The 19,326-nt window shown below is 62.7% G+C and overlaps 1 protein-coding gene across 2 annotated transcripts in view; it reads right to left on the reverse strand.

The window, feature by feature from the left end:
* Positions 1–1,594: 1,594 nt before the first annotated feature.
* The window catches only part of ADAMTSL2 (ADAMTS like 2), a 31,747-nt gene continuing 14,015 nt past the window's right edge, over positions 1,595–19,326 (reverse strand). Inside the window, exons 11-20 of one of the 2 annotated variants that reach the window (XM_070429992.1) lie at positions 17,877–18,237; positions 11,834–11,931; positions 7,951–8,077; positions 6,544–6,757; positions 6,083–6,238; positions 5,414–5,584; positions 4,616–4,792; positions 2,929–3,073; positions 2,713–2,761; positions 2,168–2,246 (exon numbers count right to left, since the gene is read on the reverse strand). In XM_070429992.1, the coding sequence (XP_070286093.1) occupies position 2,246; positions 2,713–2,761; positions 2,929–3,073; positions 4,616–4,792; positions 5,414–5,584; positions 6,083–6,238; positions 6,544–6,757; positions 7,951–8,077; positions 11,834–11,931; positions 17,877–18,237 (1,499 nt within the window). In that variant the 3' untranslated portion in view covers positions 2,168–2,245. Of the gene's footprint in view, positions 2,247–2,712; positions 2,762–2,928; positions 3,074–4,615; positions 4,793–5,413; positions 5,585–6,082; positions 6,239–6,543; positions 6,758–7,950; positions 8,078–11,833; positions 11,932–17,876; positions 18,238–19,326 lie in introns of both variants that reach the window. The other variant, XM_070429991.1, reaches the window with a different exon arrangement.

Here is a 19,326-nt window from a genome sequence, read left to right on the forward strand (position 1 = left end):
GCTGGCCTCTCCTGTCCAGCCCCGGGGGTCAGGGCTCCGCCCAGAGGGGCGGTTGCAGCAAGCCACGTTCGTTTTGGGGTTTCCCCAGGTGGCTGTGTCCATCTTGAAAGACTGGGACCATTGACCTAGACTCTGAGCTCCTGGAGCATGGTTGTGGGTGACAGTGGGGTCACCTGCGCCTTAGTCTGAGCATTAGCACGGAAGGGTGACGGCTACACAGACTGCGGTAGCCTTTAGGACGAGTGAAGGGTGGCGCCGGTGAAGCCCTGGGCACATAGCCTGGCATACAGCAGGCGCACAATAAATGCTGGCCAGAAGGAGGACACGGGAGAGAGGAGATGGGGCGGGAAGGAGGGGGAAGGGCAGGGGTCAGTGACAGGACACTGGGTCACGGTGACTCACCTCCACTGGAAACAAGCCAGTGACCTTGAGCAAGCCCAGCCCACGGGCCTTCGATGTCACTCCATCATGCCACCCTCAACACTGTGTGTGGCCCCTGCGCTGGCCCCACCTCCCGGGAAGCAGCCACTTGCTATCTTGCCACCTGTCCCCAAAGGAGACACCGCTGTGGCACCTGGGCCTGTGCAGTCTTGCTGTCCTGCGGCGGGTGGGCACCTGTGCCCGCCCCTGGCTGCAGTACCCACATCACTTTCGGTATCCCAGACACCCCCGTCTCTCCCTCGAGGCCTTGGCCAGCTGCTTCCTCCTCCACACTTCCCTACCCTTTCCACTGGGAGAGCCACTACTGCTGTTGGACCCGCCTCAGCGTCACCTCCTCCAGGGAGCCCTCCAGGGTCCCTTCACCCCAAGTCCAGGTTAAGTAACCCTTCTAGGAGGTCAGACACAGTCCTGATGGGCATCTCCCAAGTGCTCAGTGTGGCCCACCGCCTGCCTCAGCCCTCTGCTCCACCCAGCACATCCCCAGGCGGGCACTTCTCCCCGAGGCTCAGATCACGGGGTTCTCACCACCAGCACCGCCACGTCCTGCAAGGACCCTCCCAGCTCCCCTGGTCCTCCAGGCCCTCATGCAAGGACCCTCCCAGCTCCCCTGGTCCTCCAGACCTGGCATACAGCAGGCGCACAATAAATGCTGGCCAGAAGGAGGACACGGGAGAGAGGAGATGGGGCGGGAAGGAGGGGGAAGGGCAGGGGTCAGTGACAGGACACTGGGTCACGGTGACTCACCTCCACTGGAAACAAGCCAGTGACCTTGAGCAAGCCCAGCCCACGGGCCTTCGATGTCACTCCATCATGCCACCCTCAACACTGTGTGTGGCCCCTGCGCTGGCCCCACCTCCCGGGAAGCAGCCACTTGCTATCTTGCCACCTGTCCCCAAAGGAGACCACCCCCAGGTCTCCCACCCCCAGGTCCCCATCATCAACAGCCTCAAGAACTGGACTCAATTCTGACTCCAGCATCGAGTCCTGGTGCCCCTGACTCTCCTGCCTGCGGGCTCCCCACCCTGTCCCCTTCTGTCATCCCCGGGAAGCCACTGCGCCCAGCCCTGTCCCCTGTCCTGAGGCCTCAGCAAACCCTCCTGGGTGCGCTGGGCAGCCCGGCCGGACTCAGAGCCACTGCGAGCCCGGTGCCACCATAAATAGACATTTTATTAACGTGCAGGTGCTGGCGGAGGGCGGACAGGTGTGCTGTGAGGTGCCTCTTCCCGGGCGTAAAGTGCGGTGGCCCCCCGAGCGCGGGCTGGGCTGGGGGGCAGCGGGTGCTGGGATGGGAGGTGAAGTGCCTCCGGAAGGAGTCACCTACGTAGGAGCGGATCCCAGGGCGCCCTCATCCTCCTGCCTGCCCTGCCCTCTCCTCCGCCCGCCCTGAGGCAGGCAGGGCCCTCCCAGGGCTGAGCAGGCTCAGGGTGGGGGGGGTGTGGGGGCAGGAGGGCCGGTCCCCTCCACCTCTGGGCTCTGGGCCCCAGGCCCTGGGCAGCCGGGTGCTGGGCTGGGTGCCGAGGCCCTAAGAACAACGGCCCATGCGGGGCGCTGTCCGGGAGGCCCACGGCGCCGGCTCTCATTCCCAGGGAGAGCGGAGACTCAGTTTCACATCTTCACGGCCCAGGCGCCCTGCAGGGAGTGTCCGTGGGGCCCCAGGTGGGGCGCGGGGTCTCAGGCAGCCGCCGCCTAGGAGTGGGGGGGCCGGCAGGAGCGGCAGCACGCCTTGCTGTAGTACCAGTGGCCGCACAGGTTCACCTTGATGGCCAGGGCACAGTTGGTGCCTGGCTGGTCCTGGCAGCTGTCATCTGGGGAAGGGACGTGTGGGGGGCATGGGCATCAGGACCGGACCGCCACTCCGCCCGCCCACCCGCCCACCTCGTCCCCAGCTGGGGGGATGAGGTGTGCACAGGTGGCCCTGGGTGACGGAGCACCTGTGGGCAGGTGGCCCATCTGTGCCCATTCCAGGTTCAGGGGCATCGGCTCCCAGCCCACGGCGGGCACCGGGCTCTATTTCTCTGCCACCCGATCCTGCCCCCGTCCCAAGACCGACACGGGTCCCCACAGGTGGTTTGACCTGCGCAGGGAGAAGGGTGATGTCCAGGGGCCAGGACTTGGAGGGGTCACTGACCTCACCCCCAAAGTGCCCCTGGGAGGCCCACCGCGCCCCCTCGAAGCCCAGCTCGTCCACCTTCCCAGTGCCCGAGCCAGAGACACGTTCAGCCCCTCGCCCTCCCCTGAGGCCCCGCCCTGCCCACAGCTGCCCCCACCTACCAAGCCCATGCTGGTCCCAGGTGCAGGTCACTCGTGGCTCCAGGGGGCCCTGAACACCAGTCAGGCCTCACCTGCCGCCCCTCCTGCACCCCCCCCCCCCCCGCCCACCAGGCTCAGCCAGCCCCGGGGGCACCTCCCTCCCTGCCTGGTCCCCTGGCCGACAGCCCAGGCCCTGGCTCTGCCCACCCCTCCTCGGGAAGCCCACGGCCCCCTCACCTGGGGGCTCCGTGGGGCAGGGCTGCAGGTCACAGGCCAGTCTGCCCACGGGCTTCACCAGCGGGTCGCAGCCTCGGACGATGTCGGTCCCCTGGTAGCACTTCACGTCGCGCATCCGCACGCCCATCCCGCAGGTCTTGGTGCACTGACGGGGGAGAGAGGGCGTGGGACCCACCGCCGCCACCGGCTGCTGAGCCCCAGCTCACGCGGGGCACACAGAGCTCGGGTGACGAGGGCAGGGAAGGGCATGGCTGGCAGTCAGGAGACCGGTGCTCAGCCCCACCCAGTGCTGCCTCAGTTTCCGTCTGCACAGGAGGGGGTGAGCCCCCTCTCTCGACCATCCCCCCCGGCTTTCCCGGGTCCCTCGATGCCCAGGACGCGGGACCAGGACCCAGAGCACCGCTCTCCACTCCAGTAAAGAGCCGTGTTTGCCGTGGGCCAACTGAACGGGCTCCCAAAGCCCCCTCCGAGGCTCCCTGTCCAGATGTTGCCCTCAGAAAACCCCGAGGAGCTACCAAACGCCAGGGACAGCTGCTGACCCCAGCTACCCCCACATCCCCCTGCCAACAGCCCGCAGGTGCGGCTCCCCTCGCTCCCCCACGCGGCTGACCCCACATCACCCAGGCCTGTCTGGGACTTGGCGGGGAGCGCCGCCCGCCATGCCCGCCCGCGGCTTGGCTCAGCACGGAGCGCAGAGGACAGCCAGCCTAGGTGGGCGCCCCGCGGAGCCTCTGGCACCTACTCCTCTGACCCCATGGAGGGTGAGGCAGCTGGAGGCGCAAGCTCTTACTGAGCCTCCCACACCCACTGTCCGCGCCAGGCACCCCTCCCCCAATCACTGTCATGGGGCATATAGGGGTGCCCCTCCCCCAGCGTGCCCAGGCTGTCTTTTGGGGTCCCCCCCAAGTTCATGGCTCCCCTCCCTTCAGGGTTGGCACCCAGCACAGCACTGCACCGGGGAGAGAGGGCACGGAACCCCGGTCCTGCCCTGCCCACAGCTGAGGCCCCATGTCCTTTTCAAGCTGCAGGTTCAGCATGGCTTCTGGGGACCCCAAGCCCTAGCCCAGCCACACCTGCTGCCCTTCCCACCCTTACCTCCCAGCAGAATCCAGCCATTTCGGGGGGGCCCCTTGCACCCTGACATGTCCTGATCTCCACAGCCACCAGCCCCTCCTAGTCCCCCTGGCTGACGTCTCCCCCAGGATCAGGAGCTGCTGCCCTTCCTTCTGCCTTCCCTCTGCCCCCGTGCGCATGTCCCACCACGCCTCTGCACCCCTGATCCTGCATCCTGCCTAGACTCTGGCTCCCGGGCCAGGGCGTGGTCTGACGCAGCCCACACGCCCTAAGGGGCCCTCTGTCTGCTCCATGACAAGTGTCAGGCACAGTGTTGTGAAATGCATGACTGAAAGGCTGCAATGCAAGAACAGAAGTGACCCAGACGAGGAAAGGCCCAGCCCCAGCGTTGCAGGGATCCCAGAGGTGAGATCCAAGAAGGCTTCCTGGAAGAGGTGGCTCTCGCACCAGCTGACTTGGCAGAGTTGAGAAGCTTTCTGAACAGAAGCCATGACGGAGGCTGACAAGGGGGACATGAGGGGCACTTGGGGCAGGAGAGGAGGTACCGAGACAGGATCAGACCTCCGGCCTGGCCCCCGGGCGGCCTCAGAGGGGCGAGCGGGCAGCTGCTCACCTCAGACCACGGGCTGGTGTACCACTTGAAGCAGGGCCTCTCGAAGCACATGCTCTCCTCGGGCGGCTTGGTGGCCAGCCCGCACTCGGGGTCGCTGCGCGTCTGCAGCTTCCCATTGGTCAGCTCCATGCACAGGACCAGCCTCTTCTTCACGCCTCGGCCGCAGGTGGTGTTGCACTGAGGCCAGGGAACAGACGCGGTCAGAGGCCAGGGGTCAGAGGCCAGAACACGGCCCGGGGCGGCTCCAGTGGTCATGGCTTAGTCTATAGCGATCGATCGGGTGAAAGGCTGAGGTGGGTGGCATAATGGCTGAAAACTCTGGTCGACAACCATTTGGCCCCAAACGGGTTTGATCAAAAGCAATTTAGCAGAAAACCAGCTGTTTTGAAACAAAATGGTTCATGACCATTTGGCCCAAGATGACTTTGCGCCTAGCAGTCGCCTGAGACAGCTCAGCTGGTGGAGAGCAACTGGTCTGACACCGCAGGTTGTGACCCTGAAGTTGGCCATGAGAACAAGGACCTGTGGGCCAGAAGCAAGCGGCCAGCTCTCCCTACATGAGGAATGTGGGGGCCTGGGGGAGGGGGGGGAGGCAGAGACAATCCACACACATCGCTGAGCATTTGTCTGCTGAGACTGGAAAGTTTTAAGGAGTTTTCCTACCTTTTTGCCCCTTCCTACTTCAGATTAATTTCTAGTGAACCGTGGGTGACGATCTACGATGAAGCCCTCGTTTTGACCACCTGGCCCCCAGCCCCGTGCCCCCAGCCCCAGGGCCCAGGCGGGCGGTGCGCTCACCCGCTCCCAGTCCTGGGCCAGCCAGTGCGCAGGGCAGTTCTTGTCCCCGCAGGGGTGGATGGCCAGAGGCTTGGTCTCCATCTGGCACTGCGACTCGGGCACCACCCTCCCGTCGCTGGTCTTGCAGTACACGTGTCTGATCATGCGGCCGGGGCCGCAGCTGCCGCTGCACTGCAGGGGGGCCCCGGGGACACGGCGTTAGGGCCCAGCCGCTCCCCGCGCCCCTGGCGTCATTCCCCAGAGAGAGGGCCGCCCCCCGCCGGGCAGCATGGGGTGCGGTTGCCAGGACAACCCCGTGTTAAATAACACTTTGCGTTCTAATCACAGGAACGCTGCGTGCTCGGTGAAAAGCACACAGAAAAGCCACCTACAAGCCCCAGGGGGGCGTCTGTGTGCCCGGCACCCAGCGGGCACCCCGGGGAGCACCTGCGCGTCTTTCTCCCGACAAGAGAGACGAGGACAGACACTCGGGGGGACAGGCAGCGGGTTGTAAAAGGGACGGCCATGGGCCCTGTTTTTGGATAAAGGCCTTGATTCTTAATAACGAGGACAAAGGCCAGCTCTTCCCCCACATCCTCACTCCAGAGAAGTGGGGAGCCCGAGGCGCAGCCAGGCAAAGCGTCAGGACCCCGGCAGCCCCTGAGCGCCCTCCCCGGGCCCCGGCCTCACCGGCCCCCAGTCCGAGACGGTCCACTGGCGGTCGCAGGGCGGCCCCATGCACTCCTTCTCCCGCTTGGGCCTGGTGTTTGGGTCGCACAGCTTCTCATCCTCGGAGCAGCGGATGTCCCTGGTCACCACGCCGCGCTCCCCACACTTGGCGGGGCACTGAGGGGCGGGTGAGTGCGGGCGGGTGCGGGTGGGTCAGGACTGCCTGCTGCCCACGCCCCGCTCCCGCCCACCCCGCACAAGCCCCGCCCTCCCACGCACAGCCCCGCCCCCCCACGCACACAGCCCCGCCCCTCCACGCACACAGCCCCGCCCCTCCACGCACACAGCCCCGCCCCTCCCACGCACACTGCCCCGCCCCCCCACGCACACAGCCCCGCCCCTCCACGCACACAGCCCCGCCCCTCCACGCACACAGGCCCGCCCCTCCCACACACACAGCCCCGCCCCGTTCCTGCGCGCACCTCGGACCACTCGGACATCTCCCACTGCGGCCCGCAGGCCGAGTTCTTGCAGATCTTGCGCTCCTCGGGCCGCACGGCGTCGGCCGCCTCGCACAGGTCGCTGTACACGGAGCTGTCGAAGCCGGGCGACAGCATCTTCCAGCAGCGCACGATGCGGAACTGGTAGCCCTCGCCGCAGGTGCGCGAGCACTCGCTCCAGCTGCTCGTCTCCCACCTGCTCGAGGGGGGGGGGGGACGGTCCTCGGTGACCCCAACTTCCTCCCCCTCGACCCCCCACCTCCCCGTGCAACACCACACCCCCGCTGCGACCCCACACCCCGAGAAAAAGCGCCCCCTGCTCGCTCCCTGCGTGGTCCCAAACCGCAGGGGCCAAGCCAGACACGACACAGGCGAGGCCCCACGGTAGAGCTGCTGCCTGGGCACCCCGAGCTGGGGAAACACCTAAGTGGGGTGCGGGGGGGCACCTGGAGCGGGCGCTTGGCCTGCCTCTACCTGCTCTCACCCACCTGGCCTTCCGCTAGGTGTGTGGGAGCGGGCGGGGCTACATGCGTGAGAGTGGGGCGGGGCCGTGTGCGTGGGAGCAGAGACCCCGAGGGGTGGGGAGCAGGCCAGGAGAAAAGGGGGTGTGGCAGAGTCAGGGACAAGGCCAGTCTGCTGGTCCTACACCAGTGATGGCGAACCTTTTCAGCTCAGCGTATCAGCATTTTGAAAAACCCTAACTTAACTCTGGTGCCGTGTCACATATAGAAATTTTTTTATCTTTGCAACCATAGTCAAACAAAGATTTATATTTTTGATATTTATTTTATATATATTTAAATGTCATTTAACAAAGAAAAATCAACCAAAAAAATGAGTTCTCGTGTCACCTCTGACACGCGTGTCATAGGTTCGCCATCACTGTCCTACACTGACGGGTGACAGCAGGCTGGTACCTCGGGCTTATCTGGGCCCCTGCTCCAGCTCCCGCCAGGAGTGTGGCTGGGAGGAGGGCACGGCCAGGCCTCAATCTCTGACCATCAAGGAGGCAGGACAGGAGGCCTGGGGGCTAGAAGGACCGGGCCTCCCCCTCATCACAGGGAATTTAAGGTATAATCCCTCTGGGCTCATAAAGCCCCAGGTGCACCAGGAAGCCCGGGCAGGTGTCACCGTGGGGCAGAGTAACCTTCAGAAAGGTTTCTCCAGCTGCCGAGAAAGGCACTGACTGAGCACCTACTGTGTGCAAAGCGCAGTGACAGAGGAGACTGCGGACGCAGAGGGACTCTGGCAGGCAGGCCAGTGCGGCCCCTCCCCACCGCCCCGCCCACAGAGCCCCCTGGAAGGAGCAGGATTCGGACTCCTTGGCTCCTCTGGGCAGAGCCCGGCCCCCACCCCAACACACACCCTACAGGGGCTCTGGGGCGGTACCTGGGCTGGCACTCCCTCCCAGCACAGAAATCCTGGACCGGCTCTGGGCGGGTCAGGGCGTCGCAGTAGTTGTCCTCCACCTGGATGCCGTCGTAGCGCAGGCACGTGGCGTAGGTGGACATGACCCCTGGGTTCAGGAAAGGGGAAGGCCTGGGCTTTGCATAAACTCAAATTGGCCTCTATAAAGGCACAGGCAGCCGGGTGTCACTGATTTCCATTCATGCAACAACTACCCATCTATGGGTGAGTGGGTGGGTGAATGGGTGAGTAGGTTGGTGGGTAGGTGGGTGGATGGATGGATGGATGGATGGATGGATAGGTTGGTGGATGGATGGATGGATGGATGGATGGATGGAAGGAAGGATGGATGGATGGATGGATGGATGGATGGATGGATGGATGGATAGGTTGGTGGATGGATGGATAGGTTGGTGGGTGGATGGATGGATGGATGGATGGATGGATAGGTTGTTGGATAAGTGGACGGATGGATAGATGGATAGGTTGGTAGATGGATGGATAGGTTGGTGGGTGGATGGATGGATAGGTTGTTGGGTGAGTAGATGGATGGATGGATGGATAGGTTGGTGGATGGATGGATGGGTGGATAGGTTGGTGGATGGATGGATAGATGGATGGATGGATGGATGGATGGATGGATGGATGATGGATGGATGGATGGATGGATGGATAGGTTGTTGGGTAAGTGGATGGATGGATAGATGGATAGGTTGGTAGATTGATGGATAAGTTGGTGGATGGATAGGTTGGTGGGTAAGTAGATGGATGGATGGATGGATGGATGGATGGATAGGTTGGTGGATGAATGGATGGATAGGTTGTTGGGTGAGTAAATGGATGGATACGTTGGTGGATGGATGGATGGGTGGATAGGTTGCTGAATGGGTGGATTGGTGGATGAATATGGAACAGAAATCTAACCATTTCAGCCTTTCCCAGCCTCCCCGGATATTATATTAGCCCTCAGAACACTCCTGTGGCGTGTTCCAGTCCCCATCACACTCCCCCTGGAACCTTCTGTTTTTAGTGCTGTGTGTGTGTCCCTTTCTGGGCTTTCCTGGACTCTACAAATCCCAGAGGACGGCCCGTGAAGGGCTGTCTCTCGCCTCATATTGCTAATTCCTTGACCCGCCTCCACCCTCTGTTGCTCTGTCCTCCTCCCCAGCACCAATGCCTGGCACCCGCTGGGACACAGGCCACGCTCACAAGCAGTGGTGGGTCCCTGCCAAGGAGCCAGGGTGACTCAAGGTGGCTGTCGGCATTGGTGACAGCCTGGGTGGGGGTAGGTTTGCTATTGTCATCATTACTGTGAGAGAGAGAGAGAGAGAGAGAGAGAGAGAGAGAGAGAGAGAGAGGCCTTTCTGAATGATGGACAAGTGGAACCCTCCCTCTGGGTGGCCAGTCCCCCAGGAGGAGGCAATGTGCCCATACCTGAGAGCCCGGCCCCTCCCCCTCCCTTCCCTGCGGTGCTGAAGGCCAGCACTCCCGCCTCCAAGCCCCAGCCCTGGATCGAATGAACCAGCCTGGCAAACAGCCCACCCGGGATTCTTTCTCTTTTCTGTGGAGGAACAGCCAGGCTGCAGTCACTGGCCCCCTCTGCCAGCGCTGGGCTGCTCAGCCTGCAGCCTGCTCTGTGGGGGGTGGGGGGCTGGCTCCCTGGCCAGGGCTCAACATCAGCTCCAGGGCCCAGGGAAGTCCCGGCCTGGGGAGCTGCAGACCCTGGCCCAGTGCCCGATTATTCATTCACTCGTCCAGTGGGGACCCGGCAGGTCCCCAACAAGAGAGACTGGAATTCGAGTCCCAACTCAGTCTCCCCTGGTGGGGTGACGTGAATACTGTCAGACTTTCCAGGCCTCAGCTTGCTCGTCCCCAAAATGGGAGCGTCCCCGAGAAGCCGGGACAGTCAGAGTACCAATCTTGGGGCCCCCTCTTCATGCCGCAGTCTTGAGCACAGTGCCTCTCAAACCTTCCTAGACAGGGGCCCGTGCTTTGAAATCGGGGACCACGAAACAGAGGGGATGGAGCTAGGGGCCCCTGGCTCCCCTCCCGTCACCCCTGGGTCCTGGGGATGCGAGGGACTGAGGAACCTTTTGACATCATTGAGACTCAGAGGAAGAGCACGAGATCCGGCTCGGCCTCGTTCCCACCCCCGCAGAGAGCAGAGCGTCTCTAAGGAAAAGGAGGCAGCGCCTGTGGCTGAGCCGGGAGACAGGAGATGCGCCTCACTGCCCAGAGGCTGGCCTGGGAGTTCCCAGGGAGGCGCGGCACAGCGAAGCCTACTGCGTGTCCATCACACTACACAGTCAGGCAGCACGTGCCACGGGAGGGTCGTCATCCCAGCACCTGGCCTGGCCTCGGTGCCATGAGACAAGGCTTTGGAGGAGCCGGCCTCCATCCTGGGCGCCAGACGCAAAGCGCAGAATGTGTGGGAGGGGTGGCGAGGGACCCGACCCCCACGTCACATCCATCCCCTGACCCCCGTGGATAGGTGTGCGCCCGCTCTGCCGGTAGAGCGCAGGCTCCCAGAGGGGAAGCATTTGCCAGGGGTCGACCAGACAGTGCATCTCAAGTGCTCGCTGACCCCACAAAACCTGGCCTGGGCCCTGGCCGGTGTGGCTCAGTGGATAGAGCGTCGGCCTGTGGACCAAAGGGTCCTGGGTTCGATTCCGGTCAAGGGCACCTAACCTCGGTTGCAGCTCCTCCCAGGCCCGGACCCTGGTCAGGCTCGTGCAGAAGGCAACCAATCGATGTGTTTCTCTCACATCGATATTTCTCTCTGTCTTTCCCTCTCTCTTCCACTCTCTCTAAAAATCAATAGAAAAATATCCTCGGGTGAAGATTAAAAAAAAAAGCCCGGCTTGTACCCTCCTGGTGTCAGGGGACAAACAGCTCAGGAGACAGGGCCCCAGATTCCAGCCAAGAGCCAAAGGTAAGGACCAGTGTCCCCTCTGAACCCCGAAAGCCACCTCGCCAGCTCTTCCCCCGGGCCCAGGTCCTGAGATGCCAACCACGGCGGCAGGAGGTGGACCACACCCGCTGGCCTCGTCCTCCTCGCCAGAGTGCAGGGGCATCGGCTGAGGGGTGGGCCCGGGGCAGGACCCAGCTGTGGGTCAGGTGGCACTCGGGCCTCCTTGCCACATCTGCTGGCTCTGCCCTCGAAGCTCCCCCGGGGGAGGGGGCCGAGCTGGCCGCAGAGGGAGCCCGGCCCCTGGTGGCTGCGGCCCGTGCCTCAGTGTGGGGACGGCCAGCCAGTGGGCAGACAGATGTGGGTTCAAATCCTGGCTCAACACTTACATGTGCCCGCTTGTCAGGTGCCACCAAGGGTCTCAGTCCCACTCCCACCTCCTCCCCGGACGAGGCCCTGGAACTTGAACCAGGCCCTGGGTCCTAGACCACGTGGGTCTGTTCCCCTCCTAGGTTTGCTGTGAGCGCCTCACCACCCAGATTTCTTCCTTTTAACCCAATGGTTCTCAACCTGTGGGTCGCGACCCCTTTGGCGGTCGAACGACCCTTTCACAGGGGTCGCCTAAGACCATCCTGCAGATCAGATATTTACATGACGATTCATAACAGTAGCAACATGACAGTGATGAAGTAGCAACGAAAATAATTGTATGGTTGGGTCACAACATGAGGAACTGTATTGAAAGGGCCAGACGGTTGAGAACCCCCGTTTTAACCAAAAGGACTGCTCTACGAATGACAATGAGGAGGAGCACTTGGGGGGCGTGCATCCTGCCCAGGAGACCCACGCCCCTCACACCCCAACCCCTGTCACGTGAGATGACCTCCCAGGTCAGCGATGCGGGCACTCGGGGCTCTGCGCGAGGGGTCGGCCGGCAGCCCGCAGCCCGGACGGTACCTGTGGTGCAGGTGGCGCTGCAGGGCTCGTGCGACGAGAGCTTCCACCGGTACATGTCCGCCGGGCTCACGCCTTGCTTGCGGGCCTTGGGCCTGGTCCTGGAAACAAGGCCGATAGAGACAGGGTGAGAAGCCTGGGCGCTCTCATGGGGGGGGGGGTCCTCACCGTGGGGGGCTGTGCCTTTATGGGACAGTAACCTGTCCTGAGCCCCAGGCAGAGCCCCAGCCCTTAGGGCGAGAGCACCCACTGTCTAGGCCAGGGAAACGGGAGGGGCACCCACGGGCGGCGCGGACGGGACTTCGTCTGAGCGTCCTGCACTGAGCTTGCCACGGCTCCTTTGGGGGGTGGGGGTGGGGGGGGAGAATGTGGGCCAAACCAGCCTCATAACTCCCCCCTCCCCTCCCCAGGAAGGGGCGTCAGAAGCACCTCTGTGCCGGGCCTGTGCCAGGGCTCTCCCCTGCGCCTCCCCCGCCAGGATCCCATTGAATGGGGCCACCAGCCATTCGCCTCCAATTATCAAAATAGAAAACTCGGCAGACGGGGGCGTGGCGGCCCCCCAGACGCCGCTGCCCAGGTCTGCCGGCTGCTCTGCGAGGAGAAAGGCACGCGCTTCCCCGCCAGCGGCCGGCCAGCGACCAGCCGGGATTCTTGGCCGGAGCCCGGGCGCCGGAGCCAACTATTGTTAGGGCTGCTGGCTCCTCTGAACCCGCGGGTGTGCTGGGCCCAGCCTCCACCTCCGATGCCGATGCCCGATGCGGGGCTCCGGACTCCGGGCTCCGCCGGGACAGGAGGGGAGGAGGGAGGTGGCCATGCCAGGCGGCAGCTCCCAGGGTTCAGGTCCTGCGCTCGCTCGGACCGGGTGGCCCAGCTCCAGTGGGTGCACATGGCCCGGCTCGACCTCCCTCTGTGGACACAGCAGCGGGCAGTCCGCCTCCCTGAGGTCCCGGGGACAGGGGGCGGGGGGCGGGGGGCGGGGGGAGGGCTGTGAGGAGGAGCTGAGTGTCACAGGGGAATCTGGGCACAGCCTCAGGCCCGCCCGGGCCCTGCCGTCAGGCCCAGGACGCAGGCCATGCCTCTGAAAGGCCTTCCAGTCTGTTCCGTGGAGAGACCCTGGTTGGACTTTCCCAAGCGGATGCGAATGGCATCACAGTGTGCTGTTGCAGGAACATCCCCTGAAGGCCCTCCAGCTCTGAGGACCAGGAATAATCTACCCACGACCAGGAAGTAATGAATGAATTGAAGAGGCTGCATAAACAGGGCGGGGGGGGGGGGGGGGGGCCGAGGGGAAGGCAGTGGGAGGTCGAAGGCAGTGAGCCGTGAGCGGTGGCTGGTTGCACAGCTGCTCAGAGCCTGCTGGGCCCCCCCTCCTGCTGGCTTCACACCAGGCCCCCCAGCCCCTTCATAGTACCCCGGGGAAGGGGAAGGCCCCCCACCGTCCTCCTTAAAAATGAGAGGAGCCCGGCGGGCGTGGCTCAGTGGTTGAGCGTCGAACTATGAACCAGGAGGTCACGGTTCGATTCCCAGTCAGGGCACACATCCGGGTTGCAGACTCGATCCCCAGTGTGGAGTGTGCAGGAGGCAGCCGATCCATGATTCTCTCTCATCATGGATGTTTCTATCTCTCTCTCCTCTCCCTTCCTCTCTGAAACCAATAAAAATACATTTTTTAAAAAATGAGAAGAAACTCAGGAAATATATCAATCGTATTGTAATAACCATGCCAGGTGGGTGCTGGAAACATGGGGGGCGGGGCGGGGGGACACTAAACGCTGTGATTGTCTAACTCAGTGGTTCTCAACCTCAGCTGCACATTAGAATCACCTGGGCATATTTTTAAAATCCTGGTTTCTGGGCCTCATCCTCCGGAAATTCTGTTTCTTTGTGACTAATGTTGTGGCCCCACCCCATAACAAAGAGACAGAATTTCCGGAGGATGAGGTCCAGAAACCAGGATTTTAAAAAGATTCCCATTTCCCCCCACTCTCCTCCCCCCAAAAAAAAATTAAAAAAAAAAAAAGATTCCCAGGTGATTCTAATGTGCAGCCAAGGTTGAGAACCACTGGTCTAACTCCTATGCTGTATGCCTGAAACCAATACAAAATAATACTGAATGTCAACTGTAATTGAAAAAGAAAAGAAAAAAATAAGAGAAAACTTTAACGTGCGCTGCTCCCACTCACCAGTCCCTGTCACCTGAGGCCAAAGGGCCTGTGGAGAGTGGGGGGACTCGCCAGCCCAGCCGGTGAGCAAGGCCTCTGGGGGGAGGGCCAGGGAGATCGCCCGCACACTTGATTGGAAGAGGCTGAACTGTGCCCCCCACCCTCCTCTCCGCAGCTCTGAGTCTCCCTAAGAACAAAGGCCACGAGGAGGTCCCACGGAGCGGCCCCCGCCCCCCTGAGCTGGAGACCGGCCATCTTTATCTAATTACACGCTCCCTGCTCCCCAGCCGGCAGGCAGTGACTCACTCCACCCGGGGAGAGCGCCAGTTTAAAATAGCCCTCGGAGGTTAAGCACAAAAGGTATTTCCCGGGGGACTGCCACTGTGGACGCACAAAGGCCATGTGCTAACTTGAGCAGCTCAGGGGGGGCCGTTTGGGAGGGTCCCACAGACTCAGAGACCAAGAGGAACCAGAGCACGGACGGTGGGAAATGGAAACTTCCGAACGAACAGCCTTCCAGGCGGGTGGTTGTGCCTGGGCTGGGTCTGGCCCTGACAAAAGGTCAACCTTGACCTCCAAGCCTGTTGTCTGCTTTTGCATCTGCAGTAGCGCACCTGACGGCTCACCTTTGCAGGATCAAGGTCATTTTTTCCCCTAACAAAGGTCAGCCTTTGCCTCAGCTCAGCCTCTTTTTTTTTGCATCTACAGTAGCGTACCCGACCGCATCCCTGCAGCGTTTTACCGGTTAATCATTGCCGCTCACTACCTGCACCTGCACACCCCCCCGCCCCCCGTGTAAAGGAGCACGTGTCCATCACTTGACTTTGTATCCAGGCCCAGGGGTTTCCCACTCGGCTTTCTCCCGCTTCCCTGGTCCATCACCAGTGATGTCATGTCGCCCCTGCGTCTTCCCCTTTGGTTCTGCCGCAGAGTAAGGGGTAAGCATCCTCCCGAGCATTCTCTCAGGCCCTGGAAACTGCTTCCCAGCGGCTGTAGTCAGTTCGGATGAAATCAACTCAAAAAGATTCCTGCAGGTTTGGACATTTCTTACGTGGGCACCACGCATCGCTCGCAGCACCAGCACGGCACACGCAGCCGCTCTCGGAAAACCCTGCGTGCGTTCGTACAACAAGGCAGGTTCGGTTCTTAGAAGCGGTGCCAGGAGGAAAACACCCAGGAAATCGCGAGACCCCCAGCCCTTCACCCGCTGCCTCCGTGGGGAAGGGAGACGGCGCCCTCGCAGCCTTGGGAGTCCAACCGACTACTGGGCTGGCTAGTGACTGCACCTGGCTCCTCTCACCCCGGCAGGTCAGGCTCCTCCCATCCCGGCAGGTCAGGCTCCTCCCTCCCCAGCAGGTCAGGCTCCTCCCACCCGGGCAGGTCAGGCTCCTCCCACCCTGGCAGGTCAGGCTCCTCCCACCCCAGCAGGTCAGGCTCCTCCCACCCCGGCAGGTCAGGCTCCTCCCACCCCGGCAGGTCAGGCTCCTCCCACCCGGGCAGGTTAGGCTCCTCCCACCCTGGCAGGTCAGGCTCCTCCCACCCGGGCAGGTCAGGCTCCTCCCACCCGGGCAGGTCAGGCTCCTCCCACCCCGGCAGGTCAGGCTCCTCCCACCCCGGCAGGTCAGGCTCCTCCCACCCGGGCAGGTTAGGCTCCTCCCACCCGGGCAGGTTAGGCTCCTCCCACCGGGCAGGTTAGGCTCCTCCCACCCCAGCAGGTCAGGCTCCTCCCACCCCAGCAGGTCAGGCTCCTCCCACCCCGGCAGGTCAGGCTCCTCCCACCCGGGCAGGTTAGGCTCCTCCCACCCGGGCAGGTCAGGCTCCTCCCACCCCAGCAGGTCAGGCTCCTCCCACCCCGGCAGGTCAGGCTCCTCCCACCCCAGCAGGTCAGGCTCCTCCCACCCGGGCAGGTCAGGCTCCTCCCACCCCGGCAGGTCAGGCTCCTCCCACCCGGGCAGGTTAGGCTCCTCCCACCCCAGCAGGTCAGGCTCCTCCCACCCCGGCAGGTCAGGCTCCTCCCACCCGGGCAGGTTAGGCTCCTCCCACCCGGGCAGGTTAGGCTCCTCCCATCCCGGCAGGTCAGGCTCCTCCCACCCTGGCAGGTCAGGCTCCTCCCACCCCGGCAGGTCAGGCTCCTCCCACCCGGGCAGGTTAGGCTCCTCCCATCCCGGCAGGTCAGGCTCCTCCCATCCCGGGCAGGTCGGGCTCCTCCCACCCGGGCAGGTTAGGCTCCTCCCATCCCGGCAGGTCAGGCTCCTCCCACCCGGGCAGGTCGGGCTCCGAGCGGTGCTTGTTTTTAAGCGACCCCGCAGCGCCGCCTGCTCTGCTTCCCCCCACCCTGTGCTCGCTCCCCACGTCGCGGCCTGGCTCGGGGCCTCCCTCATTGTCTGAGGCTGTCCCGAGAAGATGAAAATAACCTTTCCTTTCTGGGCTGCCCCTTTGATTCCGCCCTCTCGGGGAGCAGACGCGACTTCCTGTGTTTGGACAGCTCGCCCAGACGGGGCTATTTCAGGCCGTGTCAGCCTGGTGGTTTCCCGCCGCTCCCGCGGCCCTTTATCTTAAAAGACCATCTTTGGTGTCGGCGGCTGCCCCCTTTGATGGCTGCCAGCGGGGGGCCACCTCCCCGCCGCCCGCCCGGGCCTCTCTGAGGGTTGACAATCCATTGTATTGATTCCTGGGACCCCACAGGCACCGGAAACCCAATGTGCCCGCATGGGGGGCGGGGGGGGGGGGTGGTGGTGAGCGTCCGTTGGGATGGGGCAGGAGAGAATCCAAATGCGGCTGAAGGACCCAAAGCTTGTGCCCGACCTGGCCTGGGACTGCGTGACCCCTGAGTGCCGGGCCCTGGGGCGTCCTCTGACGAGTCCTCCTTGGGGACGGGGAAACTGAGGCCCGGAGAGGGGCCCAGGCGTGTCTGAGTCAGCGGCCGGCAGAGTTGAGCCCACGACTCAGGTCTCCAGACCTTAGCCCTGGCGGGGTCCCTCCCCCGCCCCACATACTAAACCTGACCGTAGGGCGGGGGGGCGTGGGGGGGGCGGGAGGTGCGGCACAGGCGGGCCCCACAAGCTCAGAGACCGAGAGGAACCACACGGGATGGTCTGAAATTAAAGCTTCCTCCCGAGGAGCCGTTCCTGGCGGGCGATCACGTCCCAGGCTGGCATTTCCCCGGCGAAGCTCCAGGGTGGCCTCCCTGAGCCTGTCTCTTTTCGCATCTACAAGACGCACCTGCCGGCACACCTTTGCCAAAGACCTGCTTTTCCCTAACAAAGGCCAGTCTTTACCTCAACGGAGCCTGTGCGCTGTTTGTTTTATTTTTAATTTTAATTTTAATTTTTTTTTTTTTTTGCATCTACAGTAGCATACCTGGTAGCATACCTTTGGATGTCAAAGTAATTATTTCTCCCTAACAAAGGTCAGTCTTTTGTCCGTTGTCTTTTTTTGCATCTAGGAAAATAACATACCTTTGGAATTTCAAAGTCATTTCCTTTCTTCCGGACCCTCAAAGCACAACCAGCGCACCAGCGGGAGCCCAGGCCGCGGGTCCCCTCAGCGTTACCGTGCCAATTGCGAACCGCTAACCAGCACTCACCCGGGTAAAAGAAGTGCGCCCGTGTCTGCTCGGCTAACTTGTAACCCAGTCCCAGAGCTGTCCCGGCTCCCTCCCCTGTCGCCACTGGATTTCTTGTAACACACTTACTCCTCCATCTTTGATTGAAATGTATAAAATAAGGGGCAAAACTATTTTATACTAAAACCCAGGCCTCCAACCTCCTGGTCAGATCCACAGGGCGGGAGAGGGTGTGGGCGGCATGGCCAGACCCGCGCACCCCGTCTCCAGGCCTCACTGACCCAGACCCCGCCCCACCCCGGCAGGGTCTGCCTCCTACCTGGCCTTGTGCGTCCTGTTCCCGCCCGAGGTGGGGAGGCTGGCGCTCCCGTTGGGGAAGGGGACCTCCGAGGAGCTGTTGGTCACTCGGTCACTGCTCAGCTCCAGGTAGGACCCGTTGAGCAGGTAAGCGCCGGGCCCCTCGCTTTCCTCGTAGTCCACATAGAGGCCCTCGACCGGGGCCCTCCGGGGCAGGCCCTGCCCGAAGATTCTACGGACCATCTCGGTGAAGTTGAGGTCCCTGGAGTCGGAGCCTGGGGCCAGGATGATGAAGGCTGGGATGAACTCCGGGGAGGGAAGGTGGGCGTCGGCCTCTTGGTCATCCTTGTCCACTGGGGGAGGCACTCTCGTGCCGTTGCCGTCTGCAAGGGAGATGATGGCTCAACTTCAAGCAGCCCCTCACATGGCGGGGGGCAGGGGGGAGACCTGGGGCTGAACCTGGAAGCCCCTGGAGGCAGGTCTCTGCCCCATGAGAGACCACATCCCGAGGGGAGCCCGCAAGCTAGCCTAGGCGATCGGTGGGCAGTCTGCAGTGGGTCGAAGGGGGTCCCCCCCAAATTCATGTCCACCCAGAATCTTAGGATATGAGCTTATTTGGAAACTAGAGGCCCGGTGCATGAATTCATGCATGGGCCAATCAGGCCGGGCTGGCTGGGGGGAGGGGCCGCAGGCAGTTGGAAGGCCAGGCCCACCCTCTGGTTGAACTCCTGGTCGAGAGAACAATTTGCATATTAGCCTTTTATTATATAGGATAGGATCTTTGTCAGCCTAGTTAAGGGTCTGGAGGAGATCACCCCACATGTAGGATGGGGCCTCCAGGGGTGATCTCCTCCAGACCCTTAACTATGCCGTCCTTGCAGGAGGAGGAGGGCACCGAGGCAGTCTCCGAGGAGCAGGCAGAGCCTGGAGGGATGCGGCCGAAAGCCAAGGACGCCTGGCACTCTCAGAACTGGGGGGAGGGGGCAGGAAGGACCCTCCCCTGGAACCCTGACAACTTGGCTTGGGGTTTGTGGCCTCTAGAAGTGGGAGAGAACCCATCTCTGTTGACCTGGGCCACCAGTGTGTGATCGCTTATTACGGCAGCCCCAGGACACTGACACGACCTTCCACGTAAAGATGCTGAGGAGCTTGGAGACCTGCTCCCCAAGTGAGTGAGGGGATTCTCCCCAGGTCTGGTCCACCCTCCTCCCTCGGAACAACCCTGCTGGGCTGTGGCCATCGGAATTGGCAGCGTGGATCTTGGGGACCCTGACCCCGGTTCACCACCACATCTCCACCCACACTTCCTGCCTCATCCTCGTCCCCACCTCTCTTTCCTGCCCTCAGCCGGCCAATCCTTCCCTGTTCCCAAGCCCTCAGATCAGGAGTCACCCCTGCCCCTCAGCTGCCCGCTATCCCCTTCCACAGCTCCTGCCACACTTGGGGTGGTGGCTGTCTGTCTGTCCGTCCGT

Source organism: Myotis yumanensis, unplaced genomic scaffold, assembly GCF_028538775.1.
Source record: "Myotis yumanensis isolate MYYU_CA2020_CCGP unplaced genomic scaffold, mMyoYum1.0.hap1 SCAF_12, whole genome shotgun sequence".
NCBI lineage: Eukaryota > Metazoa > Chordata > Mammalia > Chiroptera > Vespertilionidae > Myotis > Myotis yumanensis.